Source organism: Anomaloglossus baeobatrachus, chromosome 4 (assembly GCF_048569485.1).
Source record: "Anomaloglossus baeobatrachus isolate aAnoBae1 chromosome 4, aAnoBae1.hap1, whole genome shotgun sequence".
NCBI lineage: Eukaryota > Metazoa > Chordata > Amphibia > Anura > Aromobatidae > Anomaloglossus > Anomaloglossus baeobatrachus.
In genome coordinates, this window is record NC_134356.1 from 11,526,707 (window position 1) to 11,551,787 (window position 25,081).

The following is a 25,081-nucleotide window of genomic DNA, read 5'->3' on the forward strand; positions in this document are numbered from 1 at the left end:
GTTATATGGGTACAGGAGTACATTGGAGGGGCACAGGTGGGTTATATGGGTACAGGAGTACATTGGAGGGGCACAGGTGGGTTATATGGGTACAGGAGTACATTGGAGGGGCACAGGTGGGTTATATGGGTACAGGAGTACATTGGAGGGGCACAGGTGGGTTATATGGGTACAGGAGTACATTGGAGGGGCACAGGTGGGTTATATGGGTACAGGAGTACATTAGAGGGGCACAGGTCAGTGATATGGGTACAGGGGTACATTAGAGGGGCACAGGTGTGTTATATGGGTACAGGAGTACATTAGAGGGGCACAGGTGTGTTATATGGGTACAGGAGTACATTAGAGGGGCACAGGTGGGTTATATGGGTACAGGAGTACATTAGAGGGGCACAGGTGGGATATATGGGTACAGGAGTACATTGGAGGGGCACAGGTGGGTTATATGGGTACAGGAGTACATTAGAGGGGCAGAGGTGGGTTATATGGGTACAGGAGTACATTGGAGGGGCACAGGTGGGATATATGGGTACAGGAGTACATTAGAGGGGCACAGGTGGGTTATATGGGTACAGGAGTACATTAGAGGGGCACAGGTGTGTTATATGGGTACAGGAGTACATTAGAGGGGCACAGGTGGGTTATATGGGTACAGGAGTACATTAGAGGGGCACAGGTGGGTTATATGGGTACAGGAGTACATTAGAGGGGCACAGGTGGGTTATATGGGTACAGGAGTACATTAGAGGGGCACAGGTGGGTTATATGGGTACAGGAGTACATTAGAGGGGCACAGGTGGGTTATATGGGTACAGGAGTACATTAGAGGGGCACAGGTGGGTTATATGGGTACAGGAGTACATTAGAGGGGCACAGGTGTGTTATATGGGTACAGGAGTACATTAGAGGGGCACAGGTGGGATATATGGGTACAGGAGTACATTGGAGGGTCACAGCTGGGTTATATGGGTACAGGAGTACATTGGAGGGGCACAGGTGGGATATATGGGTACAAGAGTACATTAGAGGGGCACAGGTGGGTTATATGGGTACAGGAGTACATTGGAGGGTCACAGCTGGGTTATATGGGTACAGGAGTACATTGGAGGGGCACAGGTGGGATATATGGGTACAAGAGTACATTAGAGGGGCACAGGTGGGTTATATGGGTACAGGAGTACATTAGAGGGGCACAGGTGGGATATATGGGTACAGGAGTACATTGGAGGGGCACAGGTGGGATATATGGGTACAGGAGTACATTAGAGGGGCACAGGTGGGATATATGGGTACAGGAGTACATTAGAGGGGCACAGGTGGGTTATATGGGTACAGGAGTACATTAGAGGGGCACAGGTGGGTTATATGGGTACAGGAGTACATTAGAGGGGCACAGCTGGGTTATATGGGTACAGGAGTACATTGGAGGGGCACAGGTGTGTTATATGGGTACAGGAGTACATTGGAGGGGCACAGGTAGGTTATATGGGTACAGGAGTACATTGGAGGGGCACAGGTGGGTTATATGGGTACAGGAGTACATTGGAGGGGCACAGGTGTGTTATATGGGTACAGGAGTACATTGGAGGGGCACAGGTGGGTTATATGGGTACAGGAGTACATTGGAGGGGCACAGGTGGGTTATATGGGTACAGGAGTACATTGGAGGGGCACAGGTGGGTTATATGGGTACAGGAGTACATTGGAGGGGCACAGGTGGGTTATATGGGTACAGGAGTACATTGGAGGGGCACAGGTGGGTTATATGGGTACAGGAGTACATAGGAGGGGCACAGGTGGGATATATGGGTACAAGAGTACATTAGAGGGGCACAGGTCAGTGATATGGGTACAGGGGTACATTAGAGGGGCACAGGTCAGTGATATGGGTACAGGAGTACATTAGAGGGGCACAGGTCAGTGATATGGGTACAGGGGTACATTAGAGGGGCACAGGTCAGTGATATGGGTACAGGGGTACATTAGAGGGGCACAGGTCAGTGATATGGGTACAGGGGTACATTAGAGGGGCACAGGTCAGTGATATGGGTACAGGAGTACACAGCTGGGTTAGATGGAGATATTGTTAGTGGCATCAGTGGGCAGTTTTGTGGAGTCGGACGCCGGCCCCGGTATGTACATCCGGAGAGTAGAGCCCATGTTGTGGGTATCTGTAATTTCGGGGGCTCGGTGAGCGCAGTCTGCAGGTTGGGCTCGTGGTGCCTGTGATGGGGGGCGCAGGACACAGGGGTACAGGAGCGGATCTGCATGGCGACACTGTGTTAAGTACAGGACTCGGGCCCTCGCTGTGTGTAACGTTAGATTAGAACAACTGTAACCGCTAAATAAAAGATGAAGAGATCAGGACACGGCTAATCCGAGCGGCGCTGCGTGTCCGGGTGAGGCCGACGACATGCAGCCCGCGACACGCACGCCTGACAGACGGACGACATGCAGCCCGCGACACGCACGCCTGACAGACGGGCGACATGCAGCCCGCGACACGCACGCCTGACAGACGGACGACATGCAGCCCGCGACACGCACGCCTGACAGACGGACGACATGCAGCCCCTGACACGCACGCCTGACAGACGGACGACATGCAGCCCCTGACACGCACGCCTGACAGACGGACGACATGCAGCCCGCGACACGCACGCCTGACAGACGGACGACATGCAGCCCGCGACACGCACGCCTGACAGACGGACGACATGCAGCCCGCGACACGCACGCCTGACAGACGGACGACATGCAGCCCCTAACACGCACGCCTGACAGATGAACGACATGCAGCCCGCGACACACACGCCTGACAGACGGACTACATGCAGCCCGCGACACACACGCCTGACAGACGGACGACATGCAGCCTGCGACACACACGCCTGACAGACGGACGACATGCAGCCCGCGACACACACGCCTGACAGACGGACGACATGCAGCCCGCGACACACACGCCTGACAGACGGACGACATGCAGCCCGCGACACACACGCCTGACAGACGGACTACATGCAGCCTGCGACACACACACCTGACAGACGGACGACATGCAGCCTGCGACACACACGCCTGACAGACGGACGACATGCAGCCCGCGACACACACGCCTGACAGACGGACGACATGCAGCCCGCGACACACACGCCTGACAGACGGACGACATGCAGCCCGCGACACACACGCCTGACAGACGGACTACATGCAGCCCGCGACACACACGCCTGACAGACGGACGAGATGCAGCCAGCGACACACACGCCTGACAGACAGACGACATGCAGCCTGCGACACACACGCCTGACAGACGGACGACATGCAGCCCCTGACACGCACGCCTGACAGACGGACGACATGCAGCCCGCGACACGCACGCCTGACAGACGGACGAGATGCAGCCTGCGACACACACGCCTGACAGACGGACGACATGCAGCCTGCGACACACACGCCTGACAGACGGACGACATGCAGCCCGCGACACGCACGCCTGACAGACGGACGACATGCAGCCTGCGACACACACACCTGACAGACGGACGACATGCAGCCCGCGACACGCACGCCTGACAGACGGACGACATGCAGCCCGCGAAACGCACGCCTGACAGACGGACGACATGCAGCCCCTGACACGCACGCCTGACAGACGGACGACATGCAGCCTGCGACACGCACGCCTGACAGACGGACGACATGCAGCCCGCTACACGCACGCCTGACAGACGGACGACATGCAGCCCGCGACACGCACGCCTGACAGACGGACGACATGCAGCCCCTGACACGCACGCCTGACAGACGGACGACATGCAGCCCCTGACACGCACGCCTGACAGACGGACGACATGCAGCCCGCGAAACGCACGCCTGACAGATGGACGACATGCAGCCCCTGATACGCACGCCTGACAGACGGACGACATGCAGCCCCTGACACGCACGCCTGACAGACGGACGACATGCAGCCCGCGAAACGCACGCCTGACAGACGGACGACATGCAGCCCCTGATACGCACGCCTGACAGACGGACGACATGCAGCCCGTGACTCGCACGCCTGACAGACGGACGACATGCAGCCCGTGACTCGCACGCCTGACAGACGGACGACATGCAGCCTGTGACTCGCACGCCTGACAGACGGACGACATGCAGCCCCTGACACGCACGCCTGACAGACGGACGACATGCAGCCTGTGACTCGCACGCCTGACAGACGGACGACATGCAGCCTGTGACTCGCACGCCTGACAGACGGACGACATGCAGCCCCTGACACGCACTCCTGACAGACGGACGACATGCAGCCCCTGACACGCACGCCTGACAGACGGATGACATGCAGCCCCTGACACGCACGCCTGACAGACGGACGACATGCAGCCCATGACACGCACGCCTGACAGACGGACGACATGCAGCCCGTGACACGCACGCCTGACAGACGGACGACATGCAGCCCGTGACACGCACGCCTGACAGACGGACGACATGCAGCCTGTGACACGCACGCCTGACATACAAAGAGGGCTCAGGGCGGCATCAGGCAGATGTGCCGAAACTTGTGCACTGCAGCCCCCAATGTGGTAGTGTGACGCCCCTGGACTATCAGGTGGTCACAGGGTACTGCGCGCTCTTTCTGTTTAGTGCAGTATCCAAATCCCTCATGGTTCTGGGTCCCCATCTTACAGTGCTGCCTCCAACACCAAATCACATCCTAGGAACACCCTGCACCACACCCACCAGACACACCAGTGGGCGGCTTAAGCGGAATAAGGTCGCCCACCTGGGGTCAGGAAGGGAAGGTCAGTAGCGTGTCAGTGAAGAAGTAGTAGGGTGAAGTGGAGGATGCAGGGGGCGGTGGCTCCAAGAGTAGCTGTCTAGGTTGCAGGCGGTGGTCTGGACCTAGATGAGTCGGGATTGAGGCTCGGTGCCTGGACCTATTGAAGTGGACGGTCGGCAGCCTGGTCCTATCACCGGTCCGGGAACGAAGGCACGACGGGGTACACGGACCCTAGGTCGGGGAGAAGCTTCAGGAAACCCGGCAATTAACCTGCGGAGAACGGAGCCTTTATGGACTGTTCCCACTAGCTCCAGAATCGGGGCACTAGCGCAACGAGGGGGATAGGGCCTTCCACACAAGCAGCCCACTAAAAACCCAAGTGTGAGCCCTGAGAGCAGGCTCCCACACTTAGCCACAGTGGGGAGCGGGGCCCGGCAACTTCCAAACTACCGGGCCACTACAGTGAATCTAAACTTTGTGGCAGGAGGCAGGTCACGGACCACCAGGCAGCACTGCGGGGGACGGGACCCGGACGAGCTCCCCGAGAGAGGCAGCGGCACCAGGGACTTGGTTTACCCGGTTGTCAGCATCTGCTTATTGGCTGAGTGAGTACCTGAGTGATCTCCCCGTCACGGCACCCAGTATCATCCTCCAGAGTCCCGGGGCCTGCCCCTACCCGTGGAGGGTAACGACACCTTGCTGCCCCATTCCATCACCTCGGGTACTCCCAACAACGGCAGCGGCGGTACTCCCAGTTACCGCACACCACGGGTGGCGTCACAAACTCTAATCCCCCTGTAAGTATCCCCCTTTACTTTAGAGTGTGGCCCCTAAGCCCCCGGGTCCAGAGACCCTCGAGCCACGAACGGACACTGCCCACGGATCCGAGCGGTTCGATCCGCTGCTGGCGCGGCACAGTAGAAAGTGACAGAACTTTCCATGATATAATGATATTTTGGGGTCTGGCCCTTTAAGGATAATGTAATAAATAAATGGCGATGGCTCCAACACTCTGAGCTCTTAATCACTGCACCATCCGTCCTATAATCCAATGTCCGGTGCCAGCTCCCGTCTGTGCCAGTGTCACGGGGGCACCGGATTTTAGAGGAGGTCACATGGCTATAAAGGGAACATAACCAAATCTGCCACGTCGTCCCTCACTCCCTGCCCATACACCCAATGTGGGCAGAAGGACGTCAAGGGGACAAAGAAACCCATCGGAGCAAAGCTGCAGTATAAAGCAAGAGGGAGCAGCAGCCTGATCCCATGATGAAGCTCCAGCTCACACATCTGCAGTCAGTGGCTATAAGACTGCGGTGTACTTCTTTCTTTCCCCTCTGGGGGCGCTGCAGCTTCCCTCCCAGATCACAGCGGATCACTGGGCACTGACACTCCCGGATCTCTGCTCCTTGGCGCTCGGCCCTGTCTGAGCTGTGAACTCGCACAACATTAAATCTTAATATGTTTCCATTTTTGCAAAGTATCCTGGGAGGTAATTATAAGGTATCGGGATCCAGTGGCGCCACACGGAGGATATCATCTACTACAACTCCTAGTATTTCCTGACACCCGCCAGATGGGACTACGATCCCCATACTGCATGTACTATACAGACACAGATATGGGGCCCACGGCGGAAGGGACCAGAACACAAACAAGCCCTGATGAGCTCAAAGTACCTACAGCTGCCACTAGGGGGAGATCACTGCAGATTTATACAGCTGCCAAAGATGACAACACCTGTATTCAATCATGGAGAGAGCTCCCCCTAGTGGTGGCTGCAGACAGGATCTTATCATGTATCTCTGTATACAGGGAGCTCCCCCTAGTGGTGACTGCAGACAGAATCTTATCATGTATCTCTGTATACAGGGAGCTCCCCCTAGTGGTGGCTGCAGACAGGATCTTATCATGTATCTCTGTATACAGGGAGCTCCCCCTAGTGGTGGCTGCAGACAGGATCTTACCATGTATCTCTGTATACAGGGAGCTCCCCCTAGTGGTGGCTGCAGACAGGATCTTATCATGTATCTCTGTATACAGTGAGCTCCCCCTAGTGGTGGCTGCAGACAGGATCTTATCATGTATCTCTGTATACAGGGAGCTCCCCCTAGTGGTGACTGCAGACAGGATCTTATCATGTATCTCTGTATACAGGGAGCTCCCCCTAGTGGTGGCTGCAGACAGGATCTTATCATGTATCTCTGTATACAGGGAGCTCCCCCTAGTGGTGGCTGCAGACAGGATCTTATCATGTATCTCTGTATACAGGGAACTCCCCCTAGTGGTGGCTGCAGACAGGATCTTATCATGTATCTCTGTATACAGGAAGCTCCCTCTAGTGGTGGCTGCAGACAGGATCTTATCATGTATCTCTGTATACAGGGAGCTCCCCCTAGTGGTGGCTGCAGACAGGATCTTATCATGTATCTCTGTATACAGGGCGCTCCCCCTAGTGGTGGCTGCAGACAGGATCTTATCATGTATCTCTGTATACAGGAAGCTCCCCCTAGTGGTGGCTGCAGACAGGATCTTATCATGTATCTCTGTATACAGGGAGCTCCCCCTAGTGGTGGCTGCAGACAGGATCTTATCATGTATCTCTGTATACAGGGAGCTCCCCCTAGTGGTGGCTGCAGACAGGATCTTATCATGTATCTCTGTATACAGGGAGCTCCCCCTAGTGGTGACTGCAGACAGGATCTTATCATGTATTTCTGTATACAGGGAGCTCCCCCTAGTGGTGACTGCAGACAGGATCTTATCATGTATTTCTGTATACAGGGAGCTCCCCCTAGTGGAGGCTGCAGACAGGATCTTATCATGTATTTCTGTATACAGGGCGCTCCCCCTAGTGGAGGCTGCAGACAGGATCTTATCATGTATTTCTGTATACAGGGAGCTCCCCCTAGTGGAGGCTGCAGACAGGATCTTATCATGTATTTCTGTATACAGGGAGCTCCCCCTAGTGGTGACTGCAGACAGGATCTTATCATGTATCTCTGTATACAGGGAGCTCCCTCTAGTGGTGGCTGCAGACAGGATCTTATCATGTATCTCTGTATACAGGGAGCTCCCTCTAGTGGTGGCTGCAGACAGGATCTTATCATGTATCTCTGTATACAGGGAGCTCCCCCTAGTGGTGACTGCAGACAGGATCTTATCATGTATCTCTGTATACAGGGAGCTCCCCCTAGTGGTGGCTGCAGACAGGATCTTATCATGTATCTCTGTATACAGGGAGCTCCCCCTAGTGGTGGCTGCAGACAGGATCTTATCATGTATCTCTGTATACAGGGAGCTCCCCCTAGTGGTGGCTGCAGACAGGATCTTATCATGTATCTCTGTATACAGGGAGCTCCCCCTAGTGGTGGCTGCAGACAGGATCTTATCATGTATCTCTGTATACAGGGATCTCCCCCTAGTGGTGACTGCAGACAGGATCTTATCATGTATCTCTGTATACAGGGAGCTCCCCCTAGTGGTGGCTGCAGACAGGATCTTATCATGTATCTCTGTATACAAGGAGCTCCTCCTAGTGGTGGCTGCAGACAGGATCTTATCATGTATCTCTGTATACAGGGAGCTCCCTCTAGTGGTGACTGCAGACAGGATCTTATCATGTATCTCTGTATACAGGGAGCTCCCCCTAGTGGTGGCTGCAGACAGGATCTTATCATGTATCTCTGTATACAGGGAGCTCCCCCTAGTGGTGACTGCAGACAGGATCTTATCATGTATCTCTGTATACAGGGAGCTCCCCCTAGTGGTGGCTGCAGACAGGATCTTATCATGTATCTCTGTATACAGGGAGCTCCCCCTAGTGGTGGCTGCAGACAGGATCTTATCATGTATCTCTGTATACAGGGAGCTCCCCCTAGTGGTGACTGCAGACAGGATCTTATCATGTATCTCTGTATACAGGGAGCTCCCCCTAGTGGTGGCTGCAGACAGGATCTTATCATTTGTCTCTGTATACAGGGAGCTTCCCCTAGTGGTGGCTGCAGACAGGATCTTATCATGTATCTCTGTATACAGGGCGCTCCCCCTAGTGGTGACTGCAGACAGGATCTTATCATGTATCTCTGTATACAGGGAGCTCCCCCTAGTGGTGGCTGCAGACAGGATCTTATCATGTATCTCTGTATACAGGGAGCTCCCCCTAGTGGTGGCTGCAGACAGGATCTTATCATGTATCTCTGTATACAGGGAGCTCCCCCTAGTGGTGGCTGCAGACAGGATCTTATCATGTATCTCTGTATACAGGGAGCTCCCCCTAGTGGTGGCTGCAGACAGGATCTTATCATGTATCTCTGTATACAGGGAGCTCCCCCTAGTGGTGACTGCAGACAGGATCTTATCATGTATCTCTGTATACAGGGAGCTCCCCCTAGTGGTGGCTGCAGACAGGGTCTTATCATGTATCTCTGTATACAGGGAGCTCCCCCTAGTGGTGGCTGCAGACAGGATCTTATCATGTATCTCTGTATACAGGGAGCTCCCCCTAGTGGTGGCTGCAGACAGGATCTTATCATGTATCTCTGTATACAGGGAGCTCCCCCTAGTGGTGGCTGCAGACAGGATCTCATCATGTATGTCTGTATACAGGGAGCGGAGATCTTGGAAATGGTGAGACCTGAAGCACCAGGTTTCTAGAAGGTTACATAGTGATCTGCTGTCGTATTTCGGGAGAGCTGATCTTTTCCTCTGCCGCACATCGCGAGAATAAAGCCGCAGATTATCCCGGCCACTCACTGCAACATCTGCACCACGGACACAGCTTATCCACACGCAGGGATTACTGAGCCCTCCGTCCTCGAAAGAGAGGCCGATCCCAAAACTTGGCAAGAAACCATCACAAAATCCTGGATGGAGGGATGGGGGGGGAGGGGCAGGGTGCCGCTATACAGGGCACACAGAGCTGCGATTGCCTGGTCCGACAACTTAAGGCCGCCAGTAAGGTACATTGTTGTCAAGAGTCAGGGTAGGGGTTAAAAAAATAAATTTTCCATCCTTAAAGGGGCAAGATTAAAAGACAACCCCCCCTCCAACTAATAGGTTCAAAGTATGGTAAGAGAATTGTTTCTAGTTTGATTCAGCCTGCAGTGTAAAGTATGGAGGTTTCCCTTCTTTCTGCACTAACGGTTGGATCTGTATAAAATGTATAATTTATACTATATACTGTATATATATATTACTGTGCAAATGTTTTAGGCAGGTGAGGACCAATGCTGCAGAGGAACAAGTCTTCAGAAATAAAAGGGTTAATAGTTTATTTTTACTAATTATAAAAAGTAAACTATTAACCCTTCTTATTCTTCAACAATCACCTAAACCTTTTGCACAAGCATCTCCTGTATTAACTATAGCCACCTGCATGAGAACCCTCCATGCTTTACACTGCAGGCTGCATCCAGACAAGTGCAAAAAATAAAAAGTTTAAAAGTGACACAAATAATTTATAGAAAATAAATAAATATAAAGCCACGAGACGTTAATTGTGGCGCAGTCGCAGGATCGTGAAGGAGCTGCTGCGTACAAGATTAATAAAGTTTTTAAATTTGTATATTTATAAATAAAGAAGGAATTATTATTGGGGTTTACAGGAAAAATGACGGATTTTCTCCCTTTTGTACAATATTGTATGAATCATTGATGGAATTATCGGGTGTGTTCTCCTTTAAAATATTCAACAAATTATTAAAATGGGTCACAATATGTTATAGGTGGGGGGAGCGTCCGTGAGATGAGACCCCCATGATTAGTAGATGGGGGGGGCACAGATCTCCAGCGCGCAGCGTCCCCCTCCGTCCCACATCAGCGCCATTGTCTTATTATTTTTTACCCTGCAGGCAGGTGACAGTCGGATGATGTTTGGGGTCTCGGCTCACGGATCCCCCCAACAGATAAAATCTTCTGATCCGTCTCAAAAATGCATCAGATTATTTAAAGGGGCGGCAATGTTATTATCACAGAAGCAGATCTAACGTTTAGGGATTTCTTGTCATTCATCCCACAACAATTGGCTGATAACAGAGAATAATAGATTTCAGCCTTTAGCACAAAAGCTGAAAAAAAAAACCCTTTTGAGTTTGGAGTCACTGAAATGAAGTGTCAGCAAGGTGCGAGGATGCCATCAGCATGGAGGCGACATTTAGTTATTTGATTCATGGGGTGGACTTGTGTCCACAAATGAATGGGGTCTAAGCTGATCACAAGCAGATACATTCAACCGCTAGAATCTGAGAAAATCAAATATATGGCATGTGATCAGCTCAGCTCTGTTCCATGTGATCAACTCTGCTACATCTGATCAGCTCAGCTCTGCTATATCTGATCAGCTCTGCTACATGTGATCAGCTCAGCTCTGCTCCATCTGATCAGCTCCGCTCTGCTCCATCTGATCAGCTCCGCTCTGCTCCATCTGATCAGCTCAGCTACATCTGATAAGCTCTGCTACATCTGATCAGCTCTGCTACATCTGATCAGCTCTGCTACATCTGATCAGCTCTGCTACATCTGATCAGCTCAGCTCTGCTATATGTGATGAGCTCAGCTATGCTACATTTGATAAGCTCAGCTCAGCTACATCTGATAAGCTCAGCTACATCTGATCAGCTCTGCTACATCTGATCAGCTCAGCTCTGCTATATGTGATGAGCTCAGCTATGCTACATTTGATAAGCTCAGCTCAGCTACATCTGATAAGCTCAGCTACATCTGATCAGCTCAGCTCTGCTATATGTGATGAGCTCAGCTATGCTATATGTGATAAGCTCAGCTCTGCTGCGCCTTTGTATAGTGGGTGCAGGGTATATTGGGGGTGCAGGGTATATTGGGGACCCCCCATGCCCCCGGGTACTCACACGCTGAAGTGGTAGATGAAGCAGCGCCATCCGCTGGGTCTCTCCAGGAAGTTGTAGATGTCGCCCTGCATGCTGGTGCGGGTCAGGTAGTGGCGGTAGAAGCACTTGGGGGAGTAGTCCGGGTGGGTGTCCTTGGCGGTCGCGTTGCTCACCTGCACCGTGGGGTCTTGCGCAGAGCAGGGGGTCCCGGAGCCATTGTTTAAGGGGGGGTCTGCGCTGAGGGCCACAGATGAGTAATGCATGGGGTCCGGGGTCGGGGGGGCCGTGTAGCGGCTGTAGAGGGGGAGCCCCCTGCACTCCCCCGAGTTGCACGACATGTCGCAGACTGCGGCTGATCAATATTTCACATCCTCAGAGCCGGTGTTAGATTGCAGCTCCCGGGACCTGATCCCTTATCAGTGTCCTGCGCAGACAGATCACCGCCGTGTCACCGCCGTCACCCGCTGTCACTCATAGCTGCGGAGAGGAGGACACGAGAGGTCACCGCGCGAGCAGACACGGCCGCACACACCCCACAGTGTCACCACCCGAGCACCGCAGACACGGCCGCACACACCCCACAGTGTCACCACCCGAGCACCGCAGACACGGCCGCACACACCCCACAGTGTCACCACCCGAGCACCGCAGACACGGCCGCACACACCCCACAGTGTCACCACCCGAGCACCGCAGACACGGCCGCACACACCCCACAGTGTCACCGCCCGAGCACCGCAGACACGGCCGCACACACCCCACAGTGTCACCACCCGAGCACCGCAGACACGGCCGCACACACCCCACAGTGTCACCGCCCGAGCACCGCAGACACGGCCGCACACACCCCACAGTGTCACCACCCGAGCACCGCAGACACGGCCGCACACACCCCACAGTGTCACCACCCGAGCACCGCAGACACGGCCGCACACACCCCACAGTGTCACCACCCGAGCACCGCAGACACGGCCGCACACACCCCACAGTGTCATCACCCGAGCACCGCAGACACGGCCGCACAGACCCCACAGTGTCACTGCCCGAGCACCGCAGACACGGCCGCACAGACCCCCAACCCCCCCAAAGTATCACCGCCCGAGCACCGCAGACACGACCGCACAGACCCCACAGTGTCACCACCAGAGCACCGGCCGCACAGACCCCCACAGTATCACCGCCTGAGCACCGCAGACACGGCCGCACACACCCCACAGTGTCACCGCCCGAGCACCGCAGACACGGCCCCACAGACCCCACAGTGTCACCGCCCGAACACCGCAGACACGGCCGCACACACCCCACAGTGTCACCGCCCGAACACCGCAGACACGGCCGCACACACCCCACAGTGTCACCGCCTGAGCACCGGCCGCACACACCCCACAGTGTCACCGCCTGAGCACCGGCCGCACACACCCCACAGTATCACCGCAGACACGGCCGCACACACCCCACAGTATCACCGCAGACACGGCCGCACACACCCCACAGTATCACCGCAGACACGGCCGCACAGATCCCACAGTATCACCGCAGACACGGCCGCACAGATCCCACAGTATCACCGCAGACACGGCCGCACAGACCCCACAGTATCACCGCAGACACGGCCGCACAGATCCCACAGTATCACCGCAGACACGGCCGCACAGATCCCACAGTATCACCGCAGACACGGCCGCACAGATCCCACAGTATCACCGCAGACACGGCAGCACAGATCCCACAGTGTCACCGCCCGAGCACCGCAGACACGGCCGCACACACCCCACAGTATCACCGGCTCCGCTGTCAGTGAACACAAACCTTCAGTTATGAGATCAGGGTGTTCAGCATCTGGGGAGAAACAAGAATGTTTCCGTTCACTGACAGCAAGCAGGAAGATGTGCTACATTTCATCTGCAGAGCATTGCACCTTGCAGAGGATATGGAGAGCTGGGAGGGGGCACTGAATGTAGAGGATGCCAAGACCCGGCAGAGCATCGCTCCAAACATTAACTCCAGGAGCTTATCTCAGGACATGCAGCTAGGTATATACTATATATAGGGGCGCTGCAGAACATTGCACCACATAACGGCTCTGAAAATCATTACACCCTATAAGAGTTCTGCAGAGCATTGCACCCTATAAGGACTCTGCAGAACATTAACTATATAAAGGCTTCAGATCATTGCACCATACATTAACTACAACTGCAGCAATGCAGCTAGGTATATACTGTATATAAGGCTCTGCAGAGCATTGCTCCAAATATTAACTACACGCCAGGAGTTTATCTCAGGGCATGCGGCTAGGTATATACTGTATAGAAGGGCTCTGCAGAACATTGCACCCTATAAGGACTGCAGAACATTGCATTATCCATTACCTGCCATTAACCCTCCTGTGATCCATGACCCCCATAAAATGGTGAGAAGCCCCCACACCTGCAGTACTTGCACCATATATTACATGCACCTTTCTGCTGCCCCCCTATAACCTGTGCCCCCCACAGGCAGAAGCCCCGGACTCCGCAGACATCACTTTACCTGCCCTTCTCCTCACTGGTCCCTCCGCTCTCTGCCTTTGATGCTCATTCCCTGGTCTCTGCCACCTGCCCGCACTGTCTGGGTCCTGGCTCCAGACTCTGCTGCTTCCCCGGTCTCTGCCTCTGATCCTCTGTTTCGGGCTGTGATTCTGCTCCTTCCCCTTTCTCTGCCTCTGATCCTCTGTTTCGGGCTGTGACTCTGCTCCTTCCCCGGTATTTGCCTCTGATCCTCTGTTTCGGGCTGTGACTCTGCTGCTTCCCCGGTCTCTGCCTCTGATCCTCTGTTTCGGGCTGTGACTCTGCTCCTTCCCCGGTCTCTGCCTCTGATCCTCTGTTTCGGGCTGTGACTCTGCTCCTTCCCCGGTCTCTGCCTCTGATCCTCTGTTTCGGGCTGTGACTCTGCTCCTTCCCCGGTCTCTGCCTCTGATCCTCTGTTTCGGGCTGTGACTCTGCTCCTTCCCCGGTATTTGCCTCTGATCCTCTGTTTCGGGCTGTGACTCTGCTCTTTCCCCGGTCTCTGCCTCTGATCCTCTGTTTCGGGCTGTGACTCTGCTCCTTCCCCGGTCTCTGCCTCTGATCCTCTGTTTCGGGCTGTGACTCTGCTCTTTCCCCGGTCTCTGCCTCTGATCCTCTGTTTCAGGCTGTGACTCTGCTCTTTCCCCGGTCTCTGCCTCTGATCCTCTGTTTCGGGCTGTGACTCTTCTCCTTCCCCGGTCTCTGCCTCTGATCCTCTGTTTCGGGCAGTGACTCTGCTCTTTCCCCGGTCTCTGCCTCTGATCCTCTGTTTCGGGCGGTGACTCTGCTCTTTCCCCGGTCTCTGCCTCTGATCCTCTGTTTCGGGCGGTGACTCTGCTCTTTCCCCGGTCTCTGCCTCTGATCCTCTGTTTCGGGCGGTGACTCTGCTCTTTCCCCGGTCTCTGCCTCTGATCCTCTGTTTCGGGCGGTGACTCTGCTCCTTCCCCGGTCTCTGCCTCTGATCCTCTGTTTCGGGCGGTGACTCTGCTCCTTCCCCGGTCTCTGCCTCTGATCCTTCCCCGGTCTCTGCCTCTGATCCTCTGTTTCGGGCGGTGACTCTGCTCTTTCCCCGGTCTCTGCCTCTGATCCTTCCCCGGTCTCTGCCTCTGATCCTTCCCCGGTCTCTGCCTCTGATCCTCTGTTTCGGGCGGTGACTCTGCTCCTTCCCCGGTCTCTGCCTCTGATCCTCTGTTTCGGGCGGTGACTCTGCTCCTTCCCCGGTCTCTGCCTCTGATCCTCTGTTTCGGGCGGTGACTCTGCTCTTTCCCCGGTCTCTGCCTCTGATCCTTCCCCGGTCTCTGCCTCTGATCCTCTGTTTCGGGCGGTGACTCTGCTCTTTCCCCGGTCTCTGCCTCTGATCCTTCCCCGGTCTCTGCCTCTGATCCTCTGTTTCGGGCTGTGACTCTGCTCTTTCCCCGGTCTCTGCCTCTGATCCTCTGTTTCGGGCGGTGACTCTGCTCCTTCCCTGGTCTCTGCCTCTGATCCTTCCCCGGTCTCTGCCTCTGATCCTCTGTTTCGGGCGGTGACTCTGCTCTTTCCCCGGTCTCTGCCTCTGATCCTTCCCCGGTCTCTGCCACCTGCCCGCTGTCCCTGGGTCCTGGCTCTGTCCCCTCCCCTCCCTCAGTGGCTGTCACTCCCCATCCATCCTGCACAGGCGGCAGAGGGGACCTCCTGGCAGAACATCACCTGCTCCTCCATTGTCCCCATGGAAGGCGGGATCAGGCCCCCTGGGTATTGGTGAACCACAAGTGCCAGCAATGTGGGCAGAGATCCCACTGATCCTGAGCATCTCTTTCTCCAGTCACATCCGAAGCTGCATCCTTCCTTATTTCTTCACCCCTTACTCCTCAGTCACCTCCTGCTTCTTATCTCCTCTGTCTGCAGCTTTGGCTGTGACTAGAGGGTGAGAGGGTCGTCAGACCAATTTGGTGTATGGAAAGTGACTGGTCCCAGTGCACAGGATCCCATTATACAGGTTCACCTCTCTGCAGGTGTGATGCAGCTTTGGATGTGAGAGGAGGATCTATATAAAGTCACAGGTGCAGTGGACAATGGATTCTGCTGGTTCCTCTGTTGCTCCTCCTGGAAATGTATCTAGACATTGTCACCACTCAGGCGTTTGCCCCTGCACAGTCCAATCAGTGGCCGTGTGACCCCCAGATGGGAATTTACACATTTCCAGGAGGAATAACAGAGGAACAGCACAAAGTGAAGCGATGAGAAGTCTTATTTTCTGGGGGATTGATGCGGCAGCTCGGGGGTCACCAGGGCTCAGGACCGGACAGCTCCTTCCCCGCACATCTCTTGTGCTGACATCTAGTGGCCGATATGAATACTGCAATACTTCATACATGATTTGGCTTTTCCAGGCCGCCATATGTCGCCGGGGTCAGCGGCGGATTCTCCACAGGAAGCCAATGTAATCACAAAACCGCCTGTGTATAGAGAGCATCCCGGGGGAACCTGACCCCGGCCACGGGATAATGAGGCGCGGGCCCTGGGGACGGCTCCGGGACGCGGCGCGGTGTCATTGTGCTGATGAAAGGCGAGGTGCGGTGAGAGGCGTCTGTGACCGGGGATCGGGTGTCTCTTCCCCGGGCACGGATATTATATGAAATTCTTCTGTCACCTGAGGCTCAGGCAATTACTCTAAGTGTGTGCATTGTGTTACGTGTGGGCACGGCGCAGGCGAGGGCGGGGGCGCTGGGGCGGGGGCACAGGTGGGGGCGCTGGGGCGGGGGCACAGGTGGGGGCGCAGGTGGGGGCGTTGGGGCGGGGGCACAGGTGGGGGCGCTGGGGCGGGGGCACAGGCAAGGGCGCAGGTGGGGGCGTTGGGGCGGGGGCACAGGTGGGGGCGCTGGGGCGGGGGCACAGGTGGGGGGCACTGGGGCGGAGGCACAGGCAAGGGCGCAGGCGGGGGCACAGGCAAGGGCGCAGGTGGGAGCGCTGGGGCAGGGGCAAGGCGCAGGTGGGGGCGCTGGGGCGGGGGCACAGACAAGGGCGCAGGTTGGGGTGGGGGCACAGGTGGGAGCACTGGTGCGGAGGCACAGGCAAGGGCGCAGGCGGGGGCGCTGGGGCGGGGGCACAGGCAAGAGCGCAGGTGGGGGCGCTGGGGCGGGGGCGGGGGTGGGGCGCAGGTGGGGGCGCTGGGGCGGGGGCACAGACAAGGGCGCAGGAGGGGGCGCTGGGACGGGGGCGCAGGCAAAGGCGTAGGTGGGGGCGCTGGGACGGGGGCGCAGGCAAAGGCGTAGGTGGGGGCGCTGGGGCGGGGGCGCAGGCAAGGGCACAGGTGGGGATGCTGGGGAGGAGGCGCTGGTGGGGGCGCAGGCAAGGGCGCAGGAGGGGGCGCTGGGGCGGGGGTGCAGGCAAGGGCGCAGGCAAGGGTGCAGGTGGGGGCGCTGGGGCGGTGGCGCAGTCAGGGGCGCAGGTGGGGGAGCTGGGGCGGGGACGCAGGCAAAGACGCAGGCGGGGGCCCTGAGGCAGGGGTGCTGGGGCGGGGGCGCAGGTGGGGGAGCTGGGGTGGGGGCGCAGGCAAAAGCGTAGGTGGGGGCACTAGGGAGGGGGTGCAGGCAAGGGCGCAGGTGGGGGCGCTGGGGCGGGGGCGCAGGCAAAGGTGCAGGTGGGGGCGCTAGGGCAGGGGCGCAGGCAGGGGCGGGGGTGCAGGCGGGGGCGCTGGGGTGGGTGTGCAGGTGGGGGCACTAGGGAGGGGGTGCAGGTGGGGGCACTGGGGCGGGGGCGCAGGTGGGGAAGCTGGGGTGGGGGCGCAGGCGGGGCGCTGAGGCGGGGGTGCATGTGGGGGCACTGGGGCGGGTGTGCAGGTGGATGTGCAGGCAAGGGTGCAAGCGGAGGCGCTGGGGTGGGGGCACTGGGGCGGTGTGGGTGGGGGCACGAGAACAGCAGGCAAGGGCACATGGGCAGCGGGCGGGGGCTAACAGGAAGGCAGCAGAAGAGTGAATATAGCTGAGAGATAACAGGAAGCAGCAGAAGAGTGAATGTGTGGCGCCCCTGAGGCTGCCGTCGCCACAGAGGTACTGTACCTCAGCAGAGCTGTGGAGCCCCATCCTGGGTAGAGGCCATCTATCAGTTCACGTCCCAAGAACCTACAGACACCCAATTGTTACCTCACACATTAGATCAGGGCCGGGGCAGGGGCCATTAATGTTAGTGACCAGTATCTGGTTATGGTACATAAGCCCCGTGCACTGTCTCTGGAACCATCCAGGGGGTGGAGCTTAGTGGTGAGCTGTCTGAGGTAAAATGGGCGGAGCTAAGTTTTGAATATTGGCGGTTAGCAGAGTCAGTCAGGCGCGGGGAGGAGACCGACGAGGGGTGAGGACCCCGGGGTCCTGCTCAACTCTGAGGAGATGGAAGAAAGAATCCCAGTGACAGAAGTGTCAGACCCCCTATAGTCGCATTTCACAGACATCTCAAAGTGGAGGGATTAGTCGGAAATGGGGTCCTGGTCCTTACGCTAGGAAGATACTTCAGGACTTTCTAGTAACACCGGAGGCTGGGGGGGGGGGGCTGTACACACCTTTCGGCCACAAGCAGCACACGAATCCGCTGGAAGGGGGCCACAGAGGACCAGGGAGCCAGGCAGGCAGAAGTCCCTTTGAAGGTCCCTGGAGGGAGCCAGGCAGGCAGAAGTCCCTTTGAAGGTCCCTGGAGGGAGCCAGGCAGGCAGAAGTCCCTTTGAAGGTCCCTGGAGGGAGCCAGGCAGGCAGAAGTCCCTTTAAAGGTCCCTGGAGGGAGCCAGGCAGGCAGAAGTCCCATTGCTGGTCCGCGGCCCCTGGCTGAGGGCCCTGTGTGTGGAGGCGCAGGACAGGACGGAGAGAGTCAGCGCAGAGAGACGGCCAGGAAAGGCAAACAGAGGAGAACCGGTACTGGCCTCAGACTTACTTGGGCTCGGTGGTTGTGTGAAGCCCCACAGGTGTTGTGTCGGTGTCGGTGCATACCTTCAGGGACTCCACGTTGCTGGATCTCCGTCACTGGTAGGAAATCTTCTGTTTTGATCGTGACGCCACTCTCAGTATTGCGGCCAGTAGGGACCGCCACTGCAAGTTGAGGGTCGCCTGGAGCTGATGGTGTGTGCAGTTAGATGTAGGAGCCTCCTGAGAGTGAGGCAAGCCCCAGGGCCCTGTGTAGGTTTGTAGTACCACAAGTCGCAGAATGACCACACAGGCAGGATGTCTTTCAGGGTTTTTACTCACTTCAGGTGGCAGGGTGAGTAACCCGGGCGTAGCTGAGATGAACCAGGTAGGAACCAGGTATCCTTCAGGCTGACTTCATGAGGGTGACTACTGACTCGCCTTCCTTAGCCCTTGGTGGTTTGGGGTAACCCCGACTTTGAGTCCCTATGGGGGTCACCCAGGGAAGATGCTGAAGCCTCTCTCCCCTTCGTTTGCCGTGTGCTTGTTCCCCGGACCAGGCCACTCCAGCCTCTTGCCTCCTATGACCTATGGGCCCTAACTTGCGGTTACGTGGCTGCGGCTTTTGTAGTGTTGTGGTGTGGGCTTTAAGAGCCCCACACCGGCAGGTTTAGCAGAAGAAAGTTGAATCTATCCCCGCTTCGGGATCTGCCGCCCGGTTGGGCCTGGTGCTCTCTAGCAGTCTCCTTACTTCCCACTCCGTTGCACTCTCTAGCTGAAGCTGGCTTTCAGGCAGCACTCCTAGTTGACCGTTCTCCCCCGTCAGTAGCCACTGCGCGGGCGCTGTTAGACAGCATCAACCCCACAGGTCTGCTCCTCACCGAGCCCTCTGGAGTTCTGCTCTAACTGACTCACTGCCCCTCCTCTCCTGTTCTTGCCTACGCCACCTAGCAACCAGACTCTCTTACCACACCCCTTGAGAGGAGATGGAGGCTCTACCCCCTCCACTATTCCAGTGAAGGTGAAGGCTTGCCCCCTCCTGGGATCCCCAGGGGTCCTCTCATGGGTACATGTGTGAGACCTGATCACTATGCGCCTGTGTTCCACACCCCAGTCAGCCATCTGGATTACCTGTATTGTACTGTCCCCAGCATGGGTGCAGTACTCAGTGGTGCCTGACCAGGTCAGGGGCGCCACATTCCCCCTTAGTTATCACCAGCACGTCCTCGGGCTGCAAGACAACATTTTAAAATGCATAAAACATTAAAACATGTAAAACATTTAAAAGCACCAGGTATCATACATCACCACCCTCCACCCACAAGTCCGTTAACCCACCCAAAACCCTCTCAGGAGGCAGGTCACCGGTCCTGTTGGTAACCAGGTCTGGGCCATCCGTTTCCCCAGACCTTTCCTCCAATCTTCCTCTCCCGTTGGCCGCGACTTCAGCCACTTCTGGCAGGATGTAGAGGCGGCTTTCATGGGCTGGTGGTTTCAGGGTATACCTGGCCTGGTGGATCCGCGCCTTCAGCCTCTTCTGGCAGGATGCAGAGGCGGCCTCCACAGTTGGTGCTGACCAGGTACCCTCTTTGTGGTGGTGAGCCAAGGCCCCATAAACAGGCGTGCTCTCTGGTCGCAGGTGAGCCAAGGCCCTTTTCTACGGACGGGCCCCCCTGGTTGCAGACGAGCCAAGCCCCTAAACAGGCTGGCCCTGGTGGTGGTGCCACTGGTGTAACTATTTACACTGCGAGAGTTTGTGGCTATAGCAAGTTCATAGCCTTAAAGTTTATTTCTCACAATAGTTTTTGTGGGCGCATTTCTTAAACGTTGCAAACAAAACTTGTCAAAACTGGTCAAAACAGTAACTTCTTACTTTCCTTTACTTTACTCCTCCTTTTCACCAGGGCGTGGGCATGTAGGGCACCGGCACCTGTGACTTTCTTGCTCTCCGTCGTCGTCCGTGGTTGTTTCATCTGTAGGATCTTTGTCTGTGGTTGTTTCATCTGTAGGTTCTTTATCTTTCCTTTCTTGGTCTTCGTCTGTTTCTACATCTGGGTCTTTATCTCTGTCTTTTCTTTCTTGTCTTTCTTGTCTTTCTTGTCTTTCTTGTCTTTCTTGTCTGGGACATGGTGCTACGTCCAAGGCATAGTAGCCCCTTTCTCCTTGATGCAAGGTGAACTGTACTAAGTCCCCAATCTTCAAATTTCTGCCTGAATGTCCTCTGGGCAGGTGGGCTTGAACAGCTCTCCGATTCACAAATATGCCCTCTTTTATTCCTTTTACTACAATAAAGCCGTATCCGCTTTTCAAGTTGAAGTCCTCTACTATTCCTCTGTAAAGGGGTCCTCTAGCCTGGGCTTGGGACCTTCTTAGGCACCTTTTCTCCTCCAGGTCTCTGGCTGTGACCTCCCTCTGCTCTGGAGACTGTGGTGTTGGAGGATACTTTGATCTGCTGCGCCGTGTCTTGCGGGCTGGGTTCATGCCTGTGGGCTCCCAGGTGAGGTCTTTGGGTTGATCTTCATCTGCTGACAGTGTCAAGTCTTCCTCCTCCCAGCGGGAATAGGGCAGCATCTCCGGCTCTGGGTAGGGGTCTGCTGCGGTTGGCGTCGGAGTCAGCTCCTCAGCTTCCTGGCCTCCTCTCCCCCTTAGTTCTTCGCTGCACTCTGGTTGTGGCAGTGCTGGGGATGGGCTCTCTTCAGCTGGTCTGGGCGGTGGACTCTCTGGCGCGGCTGCAGGGGTTGCCTGAATCTCCTTGGGGGTATGCGGAGGGAGCAGATACCGATCCACCATCTCTTGTGGGAACTGGGCCTCTAGGTCAGCCTTCAGCTTCCAGTATTCGGGGTCCTCTCCTATCAGGGTCTTCCTAGCAGGGACCTCTTTGGACTGGGGAGCGGTGTCTGCTCTGGCCTTGCAGGCCGGGGTAAATGATGAGGTAATCTCTTCTTGGCGGGCCGCGCCTGGCATGGCGGCGGCCTGGTCTTGGCGGGCCGCGCCCGGCATGGCGGCGGCCTGGTCTTGGCGGGCCGCGCCCTGGATGGCGGCGGCCTGGTCTTGGCGGGCCGGGCCTGGCATGGCGGCGGCCTGGTCTTGGCGGGCCGCGCCCGGCATGGCGGCGGCCTGGTCTTGGCGGGCCGCGCCCGGCATGGCAGCGGCCTGGATCTGTGTCGCTATTGCAGGGGGCTCTGTGCAGGCTGGGCTGGACGTCGCTGCAGCAGTCTGGGCTTGGCGGGCCGCGCCTGGCGTGGCTGCGGCCTGGTTCAGCACCTCACTTGCGGCGCGGACGAGCGTTGCTGCGGCGGTGGGGTCTCGGCGGGCCGGGCCTAGCAGGGCGGCGGCCTGGGTCAGCGTTACGCCTGCGACGCGGATGAGGGTCGCGGTGGCAGCCGGTTCTTTGCGGGCCGGACTGGGCGTTGCTGCAGGGACCGGGTCTTGGTGGGCCGAGCAGGGCATCGCTGCGGCCGCTGGGGCTTGGAAGGCCGCACCTGGCGTGGCTGCGGCCTGCTTCAGCGTCGCCGCACCGGACGCCTCTTCGGGGACCGCGGGCGTGGCAGCAGGGGTCGGGGCACTTGCGCTGGCCGGGGCATCACTCGACTCACCCACCGGTGGCAGCATCGGGGTCTGCGTCATCGCCGTCCTGTCTGGCACTCGGCGCGCGGCTCTCCTTTCATAGGCCCGAACCGCCGCGGTCATCTCCAGCATTTCCATTCGTTCTTCCCGGATCTGCTCCACAACCCGGTTCTCCAGTCGGTCGCAGAACTGGGCCAGCTCCCGATACCACCAGGCAGCGGAGCCCGGTTCTGGATTTCTGCGGTCAGACGCCATTTCTTCTGCGCCCTCTTCTGCACGACTCTCCAGCTGTGGACTCGCCGTTGCCTCAGATAGCAAGCTGTTCAGTTTCCGCTCTGCCTCTTTCAGCAGCTCCTCTCCCAGCAGCAGGCTTGTGGCTTCCTTTCTGTCCCGACGTCTCTGGACGCTTCCACCCTCATAGCTGGCAAGGTCAGAACTCTGCAGGGGATCTCTGGGTAGCCACACCTCTTCGTGGGCGGTAACTTCTCCCAGCGCGGGCTGCTGTTGTTTTTCAGCGCGCTTTTCATGGTGGCAATATGGCGGCGCTTCCAATTTTTCAAGCGGACCGCCTAGGCACATGGTCACCTGTCTGAACAGGTCTAGTCCTTATCCTGTTCGTGACGCCAGATGTGAAGCCCCACAGGTGTTGTGTCGGTGTCGGTGCATACCTTCAGGGACTCCACGTTGCTGGATCTCCGTCACTGGTAGGAAATCTTCTGTTTTGATCGTGACGCCACTCTCAGTATTGCGGCCAGTAGGGACCGCCACTGCAAGTTGAGGGTCGCCTGGAGCTGATGGTGTGTGCAGTTAGATGTAGGAGCCTCCTGAGAGTGAGGCAAGCCCCAGGGCCCTGTGTAGGTTTGTAGTACCACAAGTCGCAGAATGACCACACAGGCAGGATGTCTTTCAGGGTTTTTACTCACTTCAGGTGGCAGGGTGAGTAACCCGGGCGTAGCTGAGATGAACCAGGTAGGAACCAGGTATCCTTCAGGCTGACTTCATGAGGGTGACTACTGACTCGCCTTCCTTAGCCCTTGGTGGTTTGGGGTAACCCCGACTTTGAGTCCCTATGGGGGTCACCCAGGGAAGATGCTGAAGCCTCTCTCCCCTTCGTTTGCCGTGTGCTTGTTCCCCGGACCAGGCCACTCCAGCCTCTTGCCTCCTATGACCTATGGGCCCTAACTTGCGGTTACGTGGCTGCGGCTTTTGTAGTGTTGTGGTGTGGGCTTTAAGAGCCCCACACCGGCAGGTTTAGCAGAAGAAAGTTGAATCTATCCCCGCTTCGGGATCTGCCGCCCGGTTGGGCCTGGTGCTCTCTAGCAGTCTCCTTACTTCCCACTCCGTTGCACTCTCTAGCTGAAGCTGGCTTTCAGGCAGCACTCCTAGTTGACCGTTCTCCCCCGTCTGTAGCCACTGCGCGGGCGCTGTTAGACAGCAACAGCCCCACAGGTCTGCTCCTCACTGAGCCCTATGGAGTTCTGCTCTAACTGACTCACTGCCCCTCCTCTCCTGTTCTTGCCTACGCCACCTAGCAACCAGACTCTCTTACCACACCCCTTGAGAGGAGATGGAGGCTTTTGGCCCCCTCCACTATTCCAGTGAAGGTCAAGGCTTTTCCCCCTCCTGGGATCCCCAGGGGTCCTCTCATGGGTACATGTGTGAGACCTGATCACTATGCGCCTGTGTTCCACACCCCAGTCAGCCATCTGGATTACCTGTATTGTACTGTCCCCAGCATGGGTGCAGTACTCAGTGGTGCCTGACCAGGTCAGGGGCGCCACAGTTGCCCATCACTGGGGATCCCAGCACACCGAGGATGGACTAAAATGTCTGTCAAGCTTGAACCGGTGCAGCGACTAAAAGACTTGTTGCAAAGCCCCGGTGTCATCGCCATTCCTCCTGCGTCACGACCTGCCCTCATAGACTTTTCATATTATCAGCGGTTATCTCGGGGCCTCACTCTACCTATGGGGAGTATAAACACCTCAGCTGCGCCCTCATCACCTGCCCCGGGAAACCTACAACGCACCGGCGGCTCACATTCCCGCAAAACCACTGGCGTCACGAAATTTAAAAAAATCTCTAAAAATACAACTCCCATCATCATCCCCTTTTTATTTAAAAGAAACCACCAAGGTCACACAGCCAGACCCCGCCACCGCTGACGTTCCTGGACTAGTCCGGCCCAGTTCTGAGTACCCTAAGGCCCTGGGGCTGGGCGTGTCAAATTCAGCTGAGAGATAACAGGAAAGCAGCAGAAGACTGAGTGCAGCTGAGAGATAACAGGAAGGCAACAGAAGAGAGAGTGCAGCTGAGAGAAAACAGGAAGGCAGCAGAAGAGAGAATACAGCCGAGAGATAACAGGAAGGCAGCAGAAGAGAGAGTGCAGCTGAGAGAAAACAGGAAGACAGCAGAAGAGAGAGTGCAGCTGAGAGATAACAGGAAGACAGCAGAAGAGAG

General features: G+C 56.7%; 2 protein-coding genes across 2 annotated transcripts in view; one reads left to right on the forward strand and one right to left on the reverse strand.

Moving 5' to 3' along the window:
* The window catches only part of LOC142302551 (potassium voltage-gated channel subfamily KQT member 1-like), a 62,775-nt gene extending 47,519 nt beyond the window's left edge, over positions 1–15,256 (reverse strand). Inside the window, exons 1-2 of the mRNA XM_075343658.1 lie at positions 14,173–15,256; positions 11,662–12,117 (exon numbers count right to left, since the gene is read on the reverse strand). Coding sequence (XP_075199773.1) covers positions 11,662–11,978 — 317 coding nt within the window. The 5' untranslated portion in view covers positions 11,979–12,117; positions 14,173–15,256. The remainder of the gene's footprint in view (positions 1–11,661; positions 12,118–14,172) is intronic.
* A 1,341-nt stretch (positions 15,257–16,597) lies between these two features.
* MRPS35 (mitochondrial ribosomal protein S35) overlaps positions 16,598–25,081 on the forward strand; it is an 83,685-nt gene continuing 75,201 nt past the window's right edge. The window contains exon 1 of the mRNA XM_075343659.1: positions 16,598–16,736. Coding sequence (XP_075199774.1) covers positions 16,725–16,736 — 12 coding nt within the window. The 5' untranslated portion in view covers positions 16,598–16,724. The remainder of the gene's footprint in view (positions 16,737–25,081) is intronic.